The sequence below is a fragment of the Oratosquilla oratoria genome, chromosome 14 (genome assembly GCF_046742065.1).
Source record: "Oratosquilla oratoria isolate Oo_2021 chromosome 14, ASM4674206v1, whole genome shotgun sequence".
NCBI lineage: Eukaryota > Metazoa > Arthropoda > Malacostraca > Stomatopoda > Squillidae > Oratosquilla > Oratosquilla oratoria.
In genome coordinates, this window is record NC_134790.1 from 10,977,641 (window position 1) to 10,991,100 (window position 13,460).

Consider the following 13,460-nt stretch of genomic DNA (forward strand, 5'->3'; position numbering starts at 1 on the left):
CTTGCGTTCTACACACGGTTGAAATGGAAGCCGTATAAGAAATGTATAAATAGTATTAGTAGTAGTCGCAATAATAGCTGTAGCATCAGTAGTAGTGGTGAGAGATAGTTGTAGCATCAGTATTAGTGAGAAATAGTAGTAGTAATAGTGGGTAGAAGTAGTAATAGCAGTAGTAAAATGAAAAAGTTGTAACAATGATAAGGAACAGTAGTAGTATAATCTACGAGTATGTTATATGGGTTCTGGTGCTAAGGGAGTGATTGAAACCCTGGTTAAGTTTGTGATTTTTATTCTGGTGTGAGAGTGCGAGCGAAGGCCGAGCGGCGACGTGGTCCCCGAAGGCCGAACGGCAGTTGCACCTGGTCCCCGAAAGCCGAGCGGCGACGGTCGCGCGTGCCCCGAAGGCCGAGCGGCGACGGTCGCGCCTGATCCCAGAGTTGTGACGCGTAACAATAGAGGAGAACTGGGCCTGGCCTGCGGGGAAGGCGGCTTATAAGCGCCCGCTGACACCAAGACATGACCCGACCTGACCTAATGCGGCCCTCGTCACCATCAGAGTCAGGTCCAGCGCCCCACTCAACTACCATGCATGTGGGGTACATGTACACCATTGTACTAGTAGTAGTAGCAGCAGCAGCAGCAGCAGCAGTGGTAATAGTAGTAGTAGTGAAATTCTTCTAGGGGCTTTATGAAGACCATCCAACCCTATGGGATGCTGAAGTAAAGGTAGTGCATTAGTGAGGAGGTAAGTGGAGGTGAATGGGAGTGTGGATAGTAGAAATGGACCGGCCAGCATTCGCATCTCTACGTGCATGAATACCCTTCTCCTGTCTTCAATAATAATAATTGTGTTACCGTTGTCAAAGTGATATTTCTGTTACTATTGTTACACAAGTTGGCAGGAGACGCATCGCTTCACTCGCGCCGCCGCCAACAAAGCCCCACAACAGTCTCTCTCCGAGGAGCAAGCTCCCATGCAGACACATTTCCTTCTTCTCACTCCAAACAACTTTCGGCAGGTTCGATCGACTTGCCCTAACAGCCATCATGAGTTGTGCGGTCGCCTCCCCTTAGTCTCTCCCACAAGAGACAGGAACCCCGGGAGTTGGATCGACATCAAGGAAGGGAGGAAGCGGACCACATATAGCCGGGGTTGACGTTCACGAATTGTGCTGCTGCTCGAAGGAACAGGAGTATAGGCAGAGTCGCAGAGTGCATTCTCCGGTTTGATACAAAGTCATTTCAACGATACTCCACGATTCTTCGAAGGCACTTGGCACCAAGGACATCGAGACGCCTCTTGAAGTCCGCATCCCTCAAGTTGACAGGAACTCCAAAATTGTGTGCGGTGCGTCGGTAGGGCACGCCAGAACCTTGAACATGTACGTTGCTCGGCTCCTTCCACACGTTCAACATAAGTAAACATCCTTCTTCACATATGCTATCGTTTGCGTCAATCTGTCTCCCTGTATCTCATATAAAAAGTTTGAGCTCGGAGAATACTTTTGCAGTAGGTACATGTCATCTGTAACAGAGTCGAATACTCTGTACACACAAGCGTACATTGGAAGCTCTTGTTAACATTTAACAATTGCTTGTTCATAGTTTAGCGATTTTGGGAAATAAGTTGCACATAACCAACTATAGGCGCCGTGACTGCATTGTTACAATATTTTGTTAATTAGAAATACTGCACATAAACTATCGGAGGGCTGGGCTGGGGGAAAATCCTCGCTACCCGCATGAACGAATACTTCTTCATGTGCTGCACATGGTGGGGTGCGGTAGCCCCTTCCATTTCCCTCGTCATCAAATGCGCCCTGAGGTTTATACATATGGGATGCACTGAATTTAACGGAATTTAATACTAATTCCCACATATATTGAAATAATTAGTGTATACCATACATAGCAATGAGGATTTTTTTTTCATACTAAGTGAACGCCCTTTTCCTATATGCACTTAGCTTCTGCCCTTCTGAAAACCTGTGCAAACCGATTCATTATTCCAGGGATGCCCGTGCAAATCCCGTCATGTTGGCAACGAGAGATCTGCATGGACAACAATGGCTGTTGCTGCTGCTGGCTGAGTGCGGCGTCGGGAAGGGCCAACGAGGGAAGGAAGGGTGAGATTTGAAAGGGCGGGCAGGTCAGCGTCAGAATGGTTGACCTGCAAATCATTTTTATAGCAGGCGAAGATGCGGGGGAGGGCAACAGCCAGCAAGGGGCAGTGAGCAGACGCTTCTTAGAAGGTAACTGTTCATTATTGAGCAGGGACCTCTGGGAGCGTGGCCCAGACTTCCCACGGCTGGGGACGATGGGTAGGGAGGGAAGGGGGGGGGGCGGCGGCTACCGTACTCCAGGTTTTCTTCCACTTTTTTTTCGTTATTCATATATATTTATCTGCCTATTTTGTTTACTCGTCCGTTCATCATTTATTCATTGATCTCCCTGTACCTTGTGAGTAACATACGGCAACATACATCGTCATTTCTTTCCAGTCTTTAATCCTGATATTTTCCCGCCCTCCCACAATGTCCTAAGTAACCTAACCCTTTGATCCTTCAATGGCATTGTTAATTAATGACAAGGAACAAGAGCCTCATGCCAGTTTTTGCTGAGCTGGTTCCCCACACCTGGACCCGATGGAATACATCCTAAGGTACTCACTAAATGTGTATGTGAAGTAGCACATCCGCTTTGGGTGATATCTAAAATTTCCATTAGTTCAGGGAATTTGCCGGGAGACTGGACCAAAGCCAACGTATGCCCTCCTGTCTTCAAGAAAGGGTGACAGGACCAACCTACGAGTCTCACCTCTGTTCCGTGTAAAGTAATGGAAAGACTATTAAGAAAAGATATAGGAGAGCACCTATATAGGGGGAAATCACCTGTTCAAGAATTAATTACACGGAAGATCTTGCCTGAACCAATTGTTAGGATATCTAGAAGAGTTAGAAAATACGGTGGGTGATGGGGATAGTGCAGATGTTGTTTATCTTGATTGCCGAAAGGCATTTGATACTGTCCCCCGCAGTAGACTTTTAACTGAATTGGAAGCTCTAGGAGAGAGATAAATATATAGGTGGATACAGGGTTTTCTTGGAAATAAGAGCGCAAAGGGCTCGTGTCAGGGGAACCTCCTCGGAGCGGCTGCAGATATGGTGTGGTGGCATCCCACAGGGGAGTGTACCGGGTCCGGTACTCTTCCCAGTATTCATAAATGACATCTTAGATACGTCCATTTAAAGGGAAACTCTGCTGATGACGTAAAAAATTTATTATCGGATAAGAACTGCAGAAGATGGCATGACCCTACAACAAGATTTGAATGTACTGAAGGAATTGAGCCAAAAGTGCTTGTTCCAGTTTAATGAAGAGAAATGTCAAGTTATGCTTATTGGAAGAAAGAACACAGGATGCGAGTACTATTTGGGACAGAAAGTACTGGGGGAAATACAAAAGGAAAAAATCTTGGAGTCATCATTACTGGTGGTCTCAAGCCCTCGAGACAGGTAGCAGGCTAATTCAATGCTGGGGCTTATATATATATATATATATACATATATATATATATATATATATATATATATATATATATATATATATATATATCACTTTGACAAAATGTTGTGGCACGTATGTAATTAATATTCACGAAGAACTATAGCCCTCTTCAGGGCTATAGTTATTAGCCGAAATATAGAAGTTACACATTCTTCCAAAGTTTCCTTTTTATTCCGACTGTGGGTTCTTCGTGAGAGATATACACCATGGACTTCAGCAATCTGCTTAAGAACCTGCTTCCAGACGACCGCACGTTGGTGCGCAACTTAGAAAAGCATTTCTACAAGCATAATAATGCTATCGCAGCTGTTGACTTCAACAACGCATGCATCATAAATGGCCTCCTTCCAATATATATATATATATATACATATATATATATACATATATATATATATATATATATATATATATATATATATATATATATAAGACTGACATGTCTTGGTGATGTCCCTATAGAAGACAATAGTAAGGCCGTGTCTTGAGTGTTGTGTCCAAGCATGGTCTCCATATATGTGAGGTGACATAAAGAAAGGTGGAGCAGGTAGTACAAAAAAGGGCTACTAAACTAGTCCCGGAACTGAAAACAACAAATGTTCATATGAGGAGATATCAGCTAGACTGAGACTCGCCACATTTGCACGAAGGACCCGAGGAGATATCGCAGAGAAACTCTCAAAATCTTGAAAAATATGGACAAGGTTGGGGCTGAAGAATATCTACGGTTGGTTACCTAAGACTGCCACCCACAAGCAAGAGGTCGTATACGCCTCAAGTTAATGAAACCTCGCCACCGAACAGTAAAGAGAATTTTGTTTTAATTCAAGGGTAGGCAATAAGTGGAACGGCCTCACTGAAAATGCGATTACTAGCACAAGTGCAAATATATTTAAAAACAGATATAATCAGTTTGAGACTAAGGCAGTCGAGGAGAGGAGAGGCACCCCTTAAACTGAGATTTAAGCTTTCTTGCCTCTTGTACTTTCACAAAGGTAAGCACTTGACTATTTCAACATTATTTTGTTACATTACCAGTTGCCATTTCTTCGTATGCGGAGTTCAATCTCACTGCTTCGCCTAAAATTTCTCCAGTTATACATTTCCTTCTTCGTAGAAGAATGTTGCCACCCCAAAGCGCTTCCAAGTGCTTCATGATACCGACATATCACAATAACCGAGTGTTTTCAAAAGCTTTCTTAATAGTTATCATCCACGATTGCACAGCGATATCTTCCTTGAAATAAACAGTGGATATTCAACGTCGTCTCTCAGAAACTAAAAGCACTGTAGTATAAAAAAAAAAAAAAAAACGTAGCCTGTACATAACATTTTCATTTCCACTCAAGATACTTTTCTCGCAAATTAGTAATTGGTAATTCAATATCTTTGCACTAATGTTGGATGAACCATTATTTGATTGTTACTTTTGGCTGGTTTGTCGTGAATATACCATGGTTTTAGCCACCAATTCACTATTCCGTCTTATCTATTTATTTATTAATATTTTTCAGAGATGATTTGTTACTGTGTAGATGAGTAGAGGAACTCAAACCAGATGACAAGTAGGAGTCGCCAGGTTGGCTGATGGAATCGAATGCAGCTGTCGCCATTCGGATCACGATCAACACCAATGCAATCGTAGCCACATTGTCGTTGTATGCAATATATTGGAACAACACCACTTTTACTTTAAACTGGTTCCCGACTATCTCATTCATGTCCACGGTGTCCCCATCATCATAGTTATTACTATCCTTATTGTTGATATCAATACTTTTCTTTTAATGATCATAATTAATTAATCAAATAATATTTTTAATTTGGATGATGCAAGGGTTTATTACAACGTCCAGGTGTTAGGCGACGTTGGTCTCGGAGAGGCCTACGCGCGGGTAACGGTTCATTGTTGCCTATGTATGGGTTCCCCAAATTTGAACTCGTGTATGTAGTCACGTATCTCGTAAGAATTCATGTAAATCTAGGTTTTTCAGAATCTATCTAGATTGTTTATAAGATAAAATTAAATTAACGGTTGTTCCCAATGACATTCAAAATGTACTGTGGGCATTAATCATATTAGCATCTCAGATTTTTTCGTTGGTCGAAGGATTATGGTTGTCATCTGAAAACAAAGACTCGAGTTACAATTTATTCGTAAAGTCTATAATGAGTTATTCACATATAGTTGTTGGGAATGTACATGTCAGCCAAAACAACAGGTAATTCCCATTTTCATCAAACAAACTTTCACGGGATTTATGTACAATTGTTGAAATAAGTCACTGTGATTTTAATTAGAATATATAAAGCTAGAGCTTATACGTAGAATTACACACTGATATAATTCTAACATATTACGCAGATTTGAACGTTTATCTGCCGTCAGAGATAGACTTGATAATTGCACGATGTGAGAAATATGAATTATTTTAAATAAAATGGTAGTGTAATAATATTCCCAAAAGGTTGATGCTCTTTTACTTGTATTGTTGATATAACATGCCATACTGACGTAACTATGGCAGCCCGATGTTTTTCATCGTTGGCGTACGATGGTGCGGGTGTTAAAATAACGGATTTTTTAGGGGACGTGGTTTACAAGCACCTTCACATCTGTCGTTGCAAGTGAGAAAAGTGATTAAGGCATTTTAATCCATGGTGAACGAATAATCTGATCTCTAGATTCCACAACAGTGCAATATATACGTATATATTTTTTGTTTCAGTTCGAAAGTTGAGAATGGTCGAATGTAGTGGCCCACTATTCTTTGTTTACAATGGAAATCTACCGCCGTTTTTACTTCTTTTTCTTTGACGTGCCGAAAGCACCGTGAAAATATGTTTTATGTAGTAATTGTAAAAAACATGTTGAACATTGTGGATAGAAACCAATACTGAAAATGAAAGAAAACGACAAATTTCAAGAACTGGCAAGTAAGGTTATTTATGCTTAAGAAGAAAAGACTGAGAAGTATTGTATAATAGTGTTTTTAATCTGAACATATATGCGTACAACTTTGGAGGAGTACTGGTTTAGCAACTGTTAACAATTTCCTTGGCGGGATTTGTAGGATGATGCGCGCCAGTCAGTTGAATTTTTCGCGCGCTTTTTGTTATCGATATCCCTACGCCAAGCATTACCAGACTAAATACGTATCAGAGTGGAAAAACCATAAATATATCAATAATTAATACTTGTTAGTATCATTACTCAAGTTTATGCATTCTGTGGAAATTTTCACCCTGTGAATGTAATTACACAAAGGGTCTACTTTGCGTTTCGAAAAATTTGTTTGTGTTGTCAGTAGTCTGTTTTGGATGGTGATGTCGGAGTGATTATGAACTGTGTTGGTTGGGAAAATGGTAGCTACAAGGGGCCATAGGGAGGCTGATAATGATAATAAGTCATTATTGCCTTTACGACAATCACGGGAAAGTGCAAGAGGATCTTTGCAGGAACCAGACGACGAGGTAAGTAGCTTTGCTTTGTGCCATTCGACCACTTCACCAGTCACCAGTGAAACTGACTTCTCTTACCAATGAAGATACTTTTGTAGGTGCAAGAAGAAGGTTTATGGAAATATAATGGTTTAGTAAGGGTTTGGACTGTATTTCTTGCAATTGGTCCAGAGGATATTAGAAAATGCAGCATGATTCTTGTGCTTTCATCGTTCCTACGGAGTCTTTGTCTTACGCGATCTTTGTGAGAGAGTAAGCGGCGGATGCGGGTTTGAAATTATCGCAGTTGCTTCGCTTTGAAAAAGGTGTGGCATTTGAGGGACACAGAACCGATGCATCTCTAGGTAAAAGTATTTGCATCACATTTCCATTGAAGTGGAGTAAGTAAATGAGCCCCACTAACGAAAGGCTTTGGCTTCGCTGTGGAGGTCGTGGTTGGCAGAGTTCATTACTCTGCCCTCAGGTTAATGTCCCCTGCCTGGAGGAGTGGGGCAAAGTTCTTTTTTTTTCTTTTCTTTATCTGATTGGGCTGTTTTACTCCTCCTGGTGTATAAGTGTATGAACTAAGAATGAAATAATTAAGGATTCTTAAGGCTTCTCTGAAGTGGTGCTTTGATTTTATCTGGTGAAATTCAAATTCCCATCAATTGACTAGGAAGCCAGAGATGAGTAGTTTAATGATAAAAAAAGATATTTGCAGTAAATAAAGATGAGAGTATTGCTATCATTTCCTTGCCTCAAATGACCAATGATCAACAAAATCCATAAAATGATTATCAGATTCAGTACATCATACGTCTGAAATTGTAACCTCGGGTCTTTGGAAACACCCATAACACTGGTGTTTTGGGTGGTATTGCCCATAACACCTAACTTGTGATACAAACATCAAGAGAACATTACAAAAGTGTAAAAATAACATTTACCATTGATGAAGTTCCTGGCCATGCTCTGCTGGGCTGTCATAGATATAGCATCAACACTGATCATAATTACCTTTAATGCACATGTCAATAATGTCACATGCTCTTGTGAACAAGTGGTTCTTCAGTGCTTTCCTAAAGGTTATCAAGGTATCACAATTTTTTACATTTCCAGGTAGCTCATTGTTTAACTGTGGAGCAATCTTTTTGAATGCTCTAAAGCTTGTTTCCAAATTATCTTTGGGCTCAAAGAGCCTGTGCTGCTCAACAGTGTGCCTCAGAGCCATAGCGGTATCAAGATGCAAGTTCTGCAGTAAATTCCCTACATATCTAAGTTTACCAAATCATACTGCTTGATATGTCAGGACACAAATTTGTAGATCATGTGTACTTTGATTGGTAGCCAATGCAAGTCAATGAGTACTGGTGTTATTCTTTCATGAGGAGGCAGCAAGCCTGGCTTTTAGGAGTCAAGCAGCCCTGTTCATAACTTGTAGCTTCTTCAATAGATAATTAGTATTTCTGTAATAAAGTGAATTACAATAGTCCATTTCGCTAATTACATTTTCATTGTATTTCCATCCAAATATTTCTTGAGAAGTGAAATATTCCGTAGATGATACCACATTGTTCCTACCACTTGATTGATATGATACTTGAAAGATGGACTACAGTCTATGATCAACATAAGTCTTTGATTGCTTTTTCCACAATCATTAAGGTTACATTAATTTTAAAGAGTAGTTGTCTAAATATTTAGTGGTATTATGTTGTTAGAAAAGTTATGTCAATGTAATTACCAGATGTTATTTAAATCAAAGAAATCATGAGTTTTTGGGTGACACTGACAATCCTACTGGGCAAAATCCCAACCAGTCAAGTAGGATTGGTTTTTGTATTGTATACAGTAGCTGTATGTAAATCATCAATGTAGTTATGACCAGATTTATTAAGAAATGGTAAAGATTCCATGGTTTCTAATTTTGTCATTTTATTTTATTATTTTTTTATTTATTTTTTTTTTTATCTCTCTCTCTTCCCAAATGGAATTATGTCATGCCTTCCCAAGGATTCCCCATGCCTCTTCTTCTCTTACATCAGTGATGCATTTTTTGATTTAAGGGCAATAAGGAGTGTTCATTACAAAGGCGGAGCATGCCGACAGGAGACCTTTTGATCCATATTTAGGTCGGATGCAAAAAAAAAAAAAAAAAAAAAAAAAAAACATAACTAAAAACTATAATAATGTAAATAACAAATAAAATACATAAATAAATGCATAGGTATAGTTGCAATAATAAACAAACAGGTAAATAGTAAATGATAATAAATTGACATGGGTAAATCCATATGAAACCTACCAATTTTTTTGCAAATTTGAACCTCACCGTCACCGATTTTTATGAAATTCGGTATGCATGTAGAACTCGGTGAGACAAATTGATTGAGACTAGTCTCACGTTTCTATCTTTTATAGAACCAGAATTATGGTTTCCGACAATTTTGAGAAAAATCGAAATTTTGAAGGTACGGCCTAATTTCAGACATGCATAACTTTGTTAGTTTTTGTCGTAGAACATTCGTTCATATGTCATTGTAAAGCTAATGAGTAGCTCTGCAACTTTTATTCTATTCATATTTTACCTATGAGGTCAAATAAAAAAGTTCCATTTGACCTTGACCTTTGACCTTGAATAACAAAAAACACGCCATCTTCGATTTTTTTCATTTTTTGTACAAATATTCACCATCATCTTAATAACCTTCATGCCAAATTTCATAGTGGGACATTCATGGGATCAGAAGTTACAGGCACTTAAATAACTATAGGTATAAGAAAATTTTGGTATTTTTTGATCTGTATTATTTCAAAAAATTCATATCTCGGTTATTTTTCATCACAAAACGTTCACTAATATATCATTGTAAAGCTGATGATTAGCTCTACATCTTTCATTCTATGCATTTTCTACCTAAAAGGTCAAATAAAAAAGTTGTCTAACCTTACAAAAACTTTTTTTTGTGGGGTACAAAACTTCACTACTTACCTTATTGTATTCAATATCCAGGTATACAAACTGCTTGTGTATAGGATTTGTATATCTAAATTTTTTATCTAATATTAAATAAATAAAATATAATATTTATAAATAAAATATCTAATATTTTGTATATCTAAATTTTTTTTATATCCTTTTTACAGATAAAATATTTACCCACCAACAGAAATAAATGTACTGCAATGGTGTCGTGGTGTAAACAATCAGAAATAATTACAGCATTTAGATGTTTAAGCTCTTCCTCATCTTTATAATAGCATACAAAGGGGTGTAATGTAGCTTGTGCATTATTCCAATGAAACCCCTGAGCTGCATCTTGTAAAATGAATGAGTAATTTTCAGCAAAATCTGCCAAAATCAACATTTCTCCATCACCTAATGTTCTCTTTTTCTCAGCGCAAAATTGCGATTGATGCTTTGCAATATAATCATGCCGTTTCAATAATTTAAGATTAGAACAAAATTCTTCAATAAACTCATTTACAGATTTACTGATGGTTTCTAATGTTGTTCGATCTGTAGAAATCCACCTTTTATATGAAATGTCATCAATCATGTGTTTTTCAAAAATTGTCTCTAAATATTCAGCAAAATTATTCGAGAGAGAGTTGCAATCAGAACACTGATGAAAAAAACAGTCAATTGACTTTTCATTGCAAGTAGTAGCAGCTAAGCAACTAGTGTAATCACTCAAATGAATCTCTTCACCTTCTGTACAACAAGAAAGCCCGGATCCTACTATCATCAGCTTAATATTCTGGTGGATGATGCATACACATACACTATGTGTTCCAGCTCCGCCTGCCAATATGCATTCCTTTGGCCTAAGTTCTGCAAATTTTGAAAACCCTACCTTTAAGGAAGGATGTTTTGTTTTCAATAATTTGTATGCTTCCCTGAGGTTACAAAGAATTAGATGTTTCTGTTCTTGTACCTTAAATCCTCCTTTCCTGACAGATTTATAATCTTTCTTTCCTGGCATAATCCTACTTATTTCCTCAGATTTGTAGAAATGTAAGATAATGTTTTCAGTTTCTTTTGAGAAAGTTGGTAATCTTTTGTTTGGGAGAGCCATGAAACCTTTTTCTTTTACTAAGTTTTTTGCTTGTCTAGCCATATATTGGGTCACCTTGAACTCTTCCTGGATTTTTGATCTGCTCCAGCTTTTTGGAAGAACAGTCAAAATCTGGAGTTTTTCTGAACGTTTTTCTGTTGTATTAAATTTTTCTTTTAGCTGAATAACAATTTCTTCATCTGCATTTGTAACGTGAGAGGCAGATGCTGTTGTATGGTCTTTTGATGTTGATGGTGCTGAACCAATTTGTAAGTTACTGCAAATATTATCTTGGATTTTCTTGGCTTTTTCTTCCTTATAGTAAATTCCTTTTTCAAGTCTTTGTTTTTTTTACTGGTGACTCTCCAATGATTGATAGAGACTCATTAAGTGCTTTCAGGTCAGTATCTTTGTCAACAAAAACATCATCTTCCGACCTTTTATCTGAAGAAGATGATGATTCATTATCTGTTGTTTCAGGGACTGTTGCTGGTTCATTTTCTATTTCAGTAGTTTGTAATTCTCGACTTCTTTTCGTAATTTCTTTCCTGCATTTGTCACAAATATAATAACCTTCTGTAAGGTTAAATGCAATGTTCTTTGCCACAAAGTCTTCTGACATTTGCCGATTTCCTTTCTTATTAGGATCATCATCATGAAGGTTGATAGGATTACAACACACTTTCTTGAATTTAAAACTTCTTCCAAGCATTTTTAAACTTATTTCTGTTGGTGGGTAAATATTTTATCTGTAAAAAGGATATAAAAAAAATTTAGATATACAAAATATTAGATATTTTATTTATAAATATTATATTTTATTTATTTAATATTAGATAAAAAATTTAGATATACAAATCCTATACACAAGCAGTTTGTATACCTGGATATTGAATACAATAAGGTAAGTAGTGAAGTTTTGTACCCCACAAAAAAAAGTTTTTGTAAGGTTAGACAACTTTTTTATTTGACCTTTTAGGTAGAAAATGCATAGAATGAAAGATGTAGAGCTAATCATCAGCTTTAAAATGGTATGTTAGTGAACATTTTATGATTAAAAATAACCGAGATATGAATTTTTTGAAATAATACAGATCAAAAAATACCAAAATTTTCTTATACCTATAGTTATTTAAGTGCCTGTAACTTCTGATCCCCTGTATGTCCCACTATGAAATTTGGCATGAAGGTTATTAAGATGATGGTGAATATTTGTACAAAAAATGAAAAAAATCGAAGATGGCGTGTTTTTTGTTATTCAAGGTCAAATGGTACTTTTTTATTTGACCTCATAGGTAAAAAATGAATAGAATAAAAGTTGCAGAGCTACTCATTAGCTTTACAATGACATATGAACGAATGTTCTACGACAAAAACTAACAAAGTTATGCATGTCTGAAATTAGGCCGTACCTTCAAAATTTCGATTTTTCTCAAAATTGTCGGAAACCATAATTCTGGTTCTATAAAAGATAGAAACGTGAGACTAGTCTCAATCAATTTGTCTCACCGAGTTCTACTTGCACACCAAATTTCATCAAAATCTGTGACAATGAGTTATAAGTCATTGGTAGGTTTCATATGGAATGACCCTCATATAACTAATAATAAATGAAAATCAGACAGACAAATTATAACAAAACAAAAACAAATAATATAACATAAATCATAATCATTACAGCATCTTACTTAGGTATTTATCTAAATGATTCTTAAAGCTTCGAACTGAACTACATTGCACTACCTGTGCAGGAAGTTTATTCCATTTATTAACTACACGGTTGGCAAAGTTGTTTCTACCTACTTCCAAATTGAATCTATTTCCGGACAGTTTGAGACCATTGTTTCTTGTCAGATTCTCATTCAATGTGAAAATTTTGTCACTTGATGTTGTCAATTCCCTTTAAAATCTTAAAGACCCGTATCAAGTCACCTCTGAGTCTACGCTTTTTTAGGGAAAACAGATTCATGTGCTTAAGTCGATTTTCATATGATTTATTTTTGATATTTGGAATCAGTTTTGTGGCTCGCCGTTGTACTTTTTCCAGTCTGTCAATGTCTTTAATGAGATTCGGTGACCATATGGAAACAGCATATTCCAAATGTGGACGAACTAACGATTTATATAGCTTGTTAATGAGTGATGGACTTTTGAAATCAAAAGATCGCGCAATTAATTTGGTGAATGAACGGTTTTATGAAAAGGCACCATCCTGCCATCTTGTGTTTTGTCATACGAAGCACCCAAACAGCATGAGCTGAGCATCACCTAAAACACTGATTTCTCTTTGATGTAGATAAATAGCATCTGGTAAATGTATCAACATAACTTTTCTTAATGATAGAATACCACTAAATGTTATCATTTACACTTCTTTAATGTTCTCTTGGTGTT

The 13,460-nt window shown here is 37.3% G+C and overlaps 1 protein-coding gene across 4 annotated transcripts in view; it reads left to right on the top strand.

The window, feature by feature from the left end:
- Window positions 1-6,878: 6,878 nt before the first annotated feature.
- LOC143032723 (ATPase family AAA domain-containing protein 2-like) overlaps window positions 6,879-13,460 on the top strand; it is a 111,776-nt gene continuing 105,194 nt past the window's right edge. For 3 of the 4 annotated variants that reach the window (XM_076197652.1, XM_076197655.1, XM_076197653.1), the window contains exon 1: window positions 6,879-7,041. In XM_076197652.1, coding sequence (XP_076053767.1) covers window positions 6,931-7,041 — 111 coding nt within the window. In that variant the 5' untranslated portion in view covers window positions 6,879-6,930. The remainder of the gene's footprint in view (window positions 7,042-13,460) is intronic. The other variant, XM_076197656.1, reaches the window with a different exon arrangement.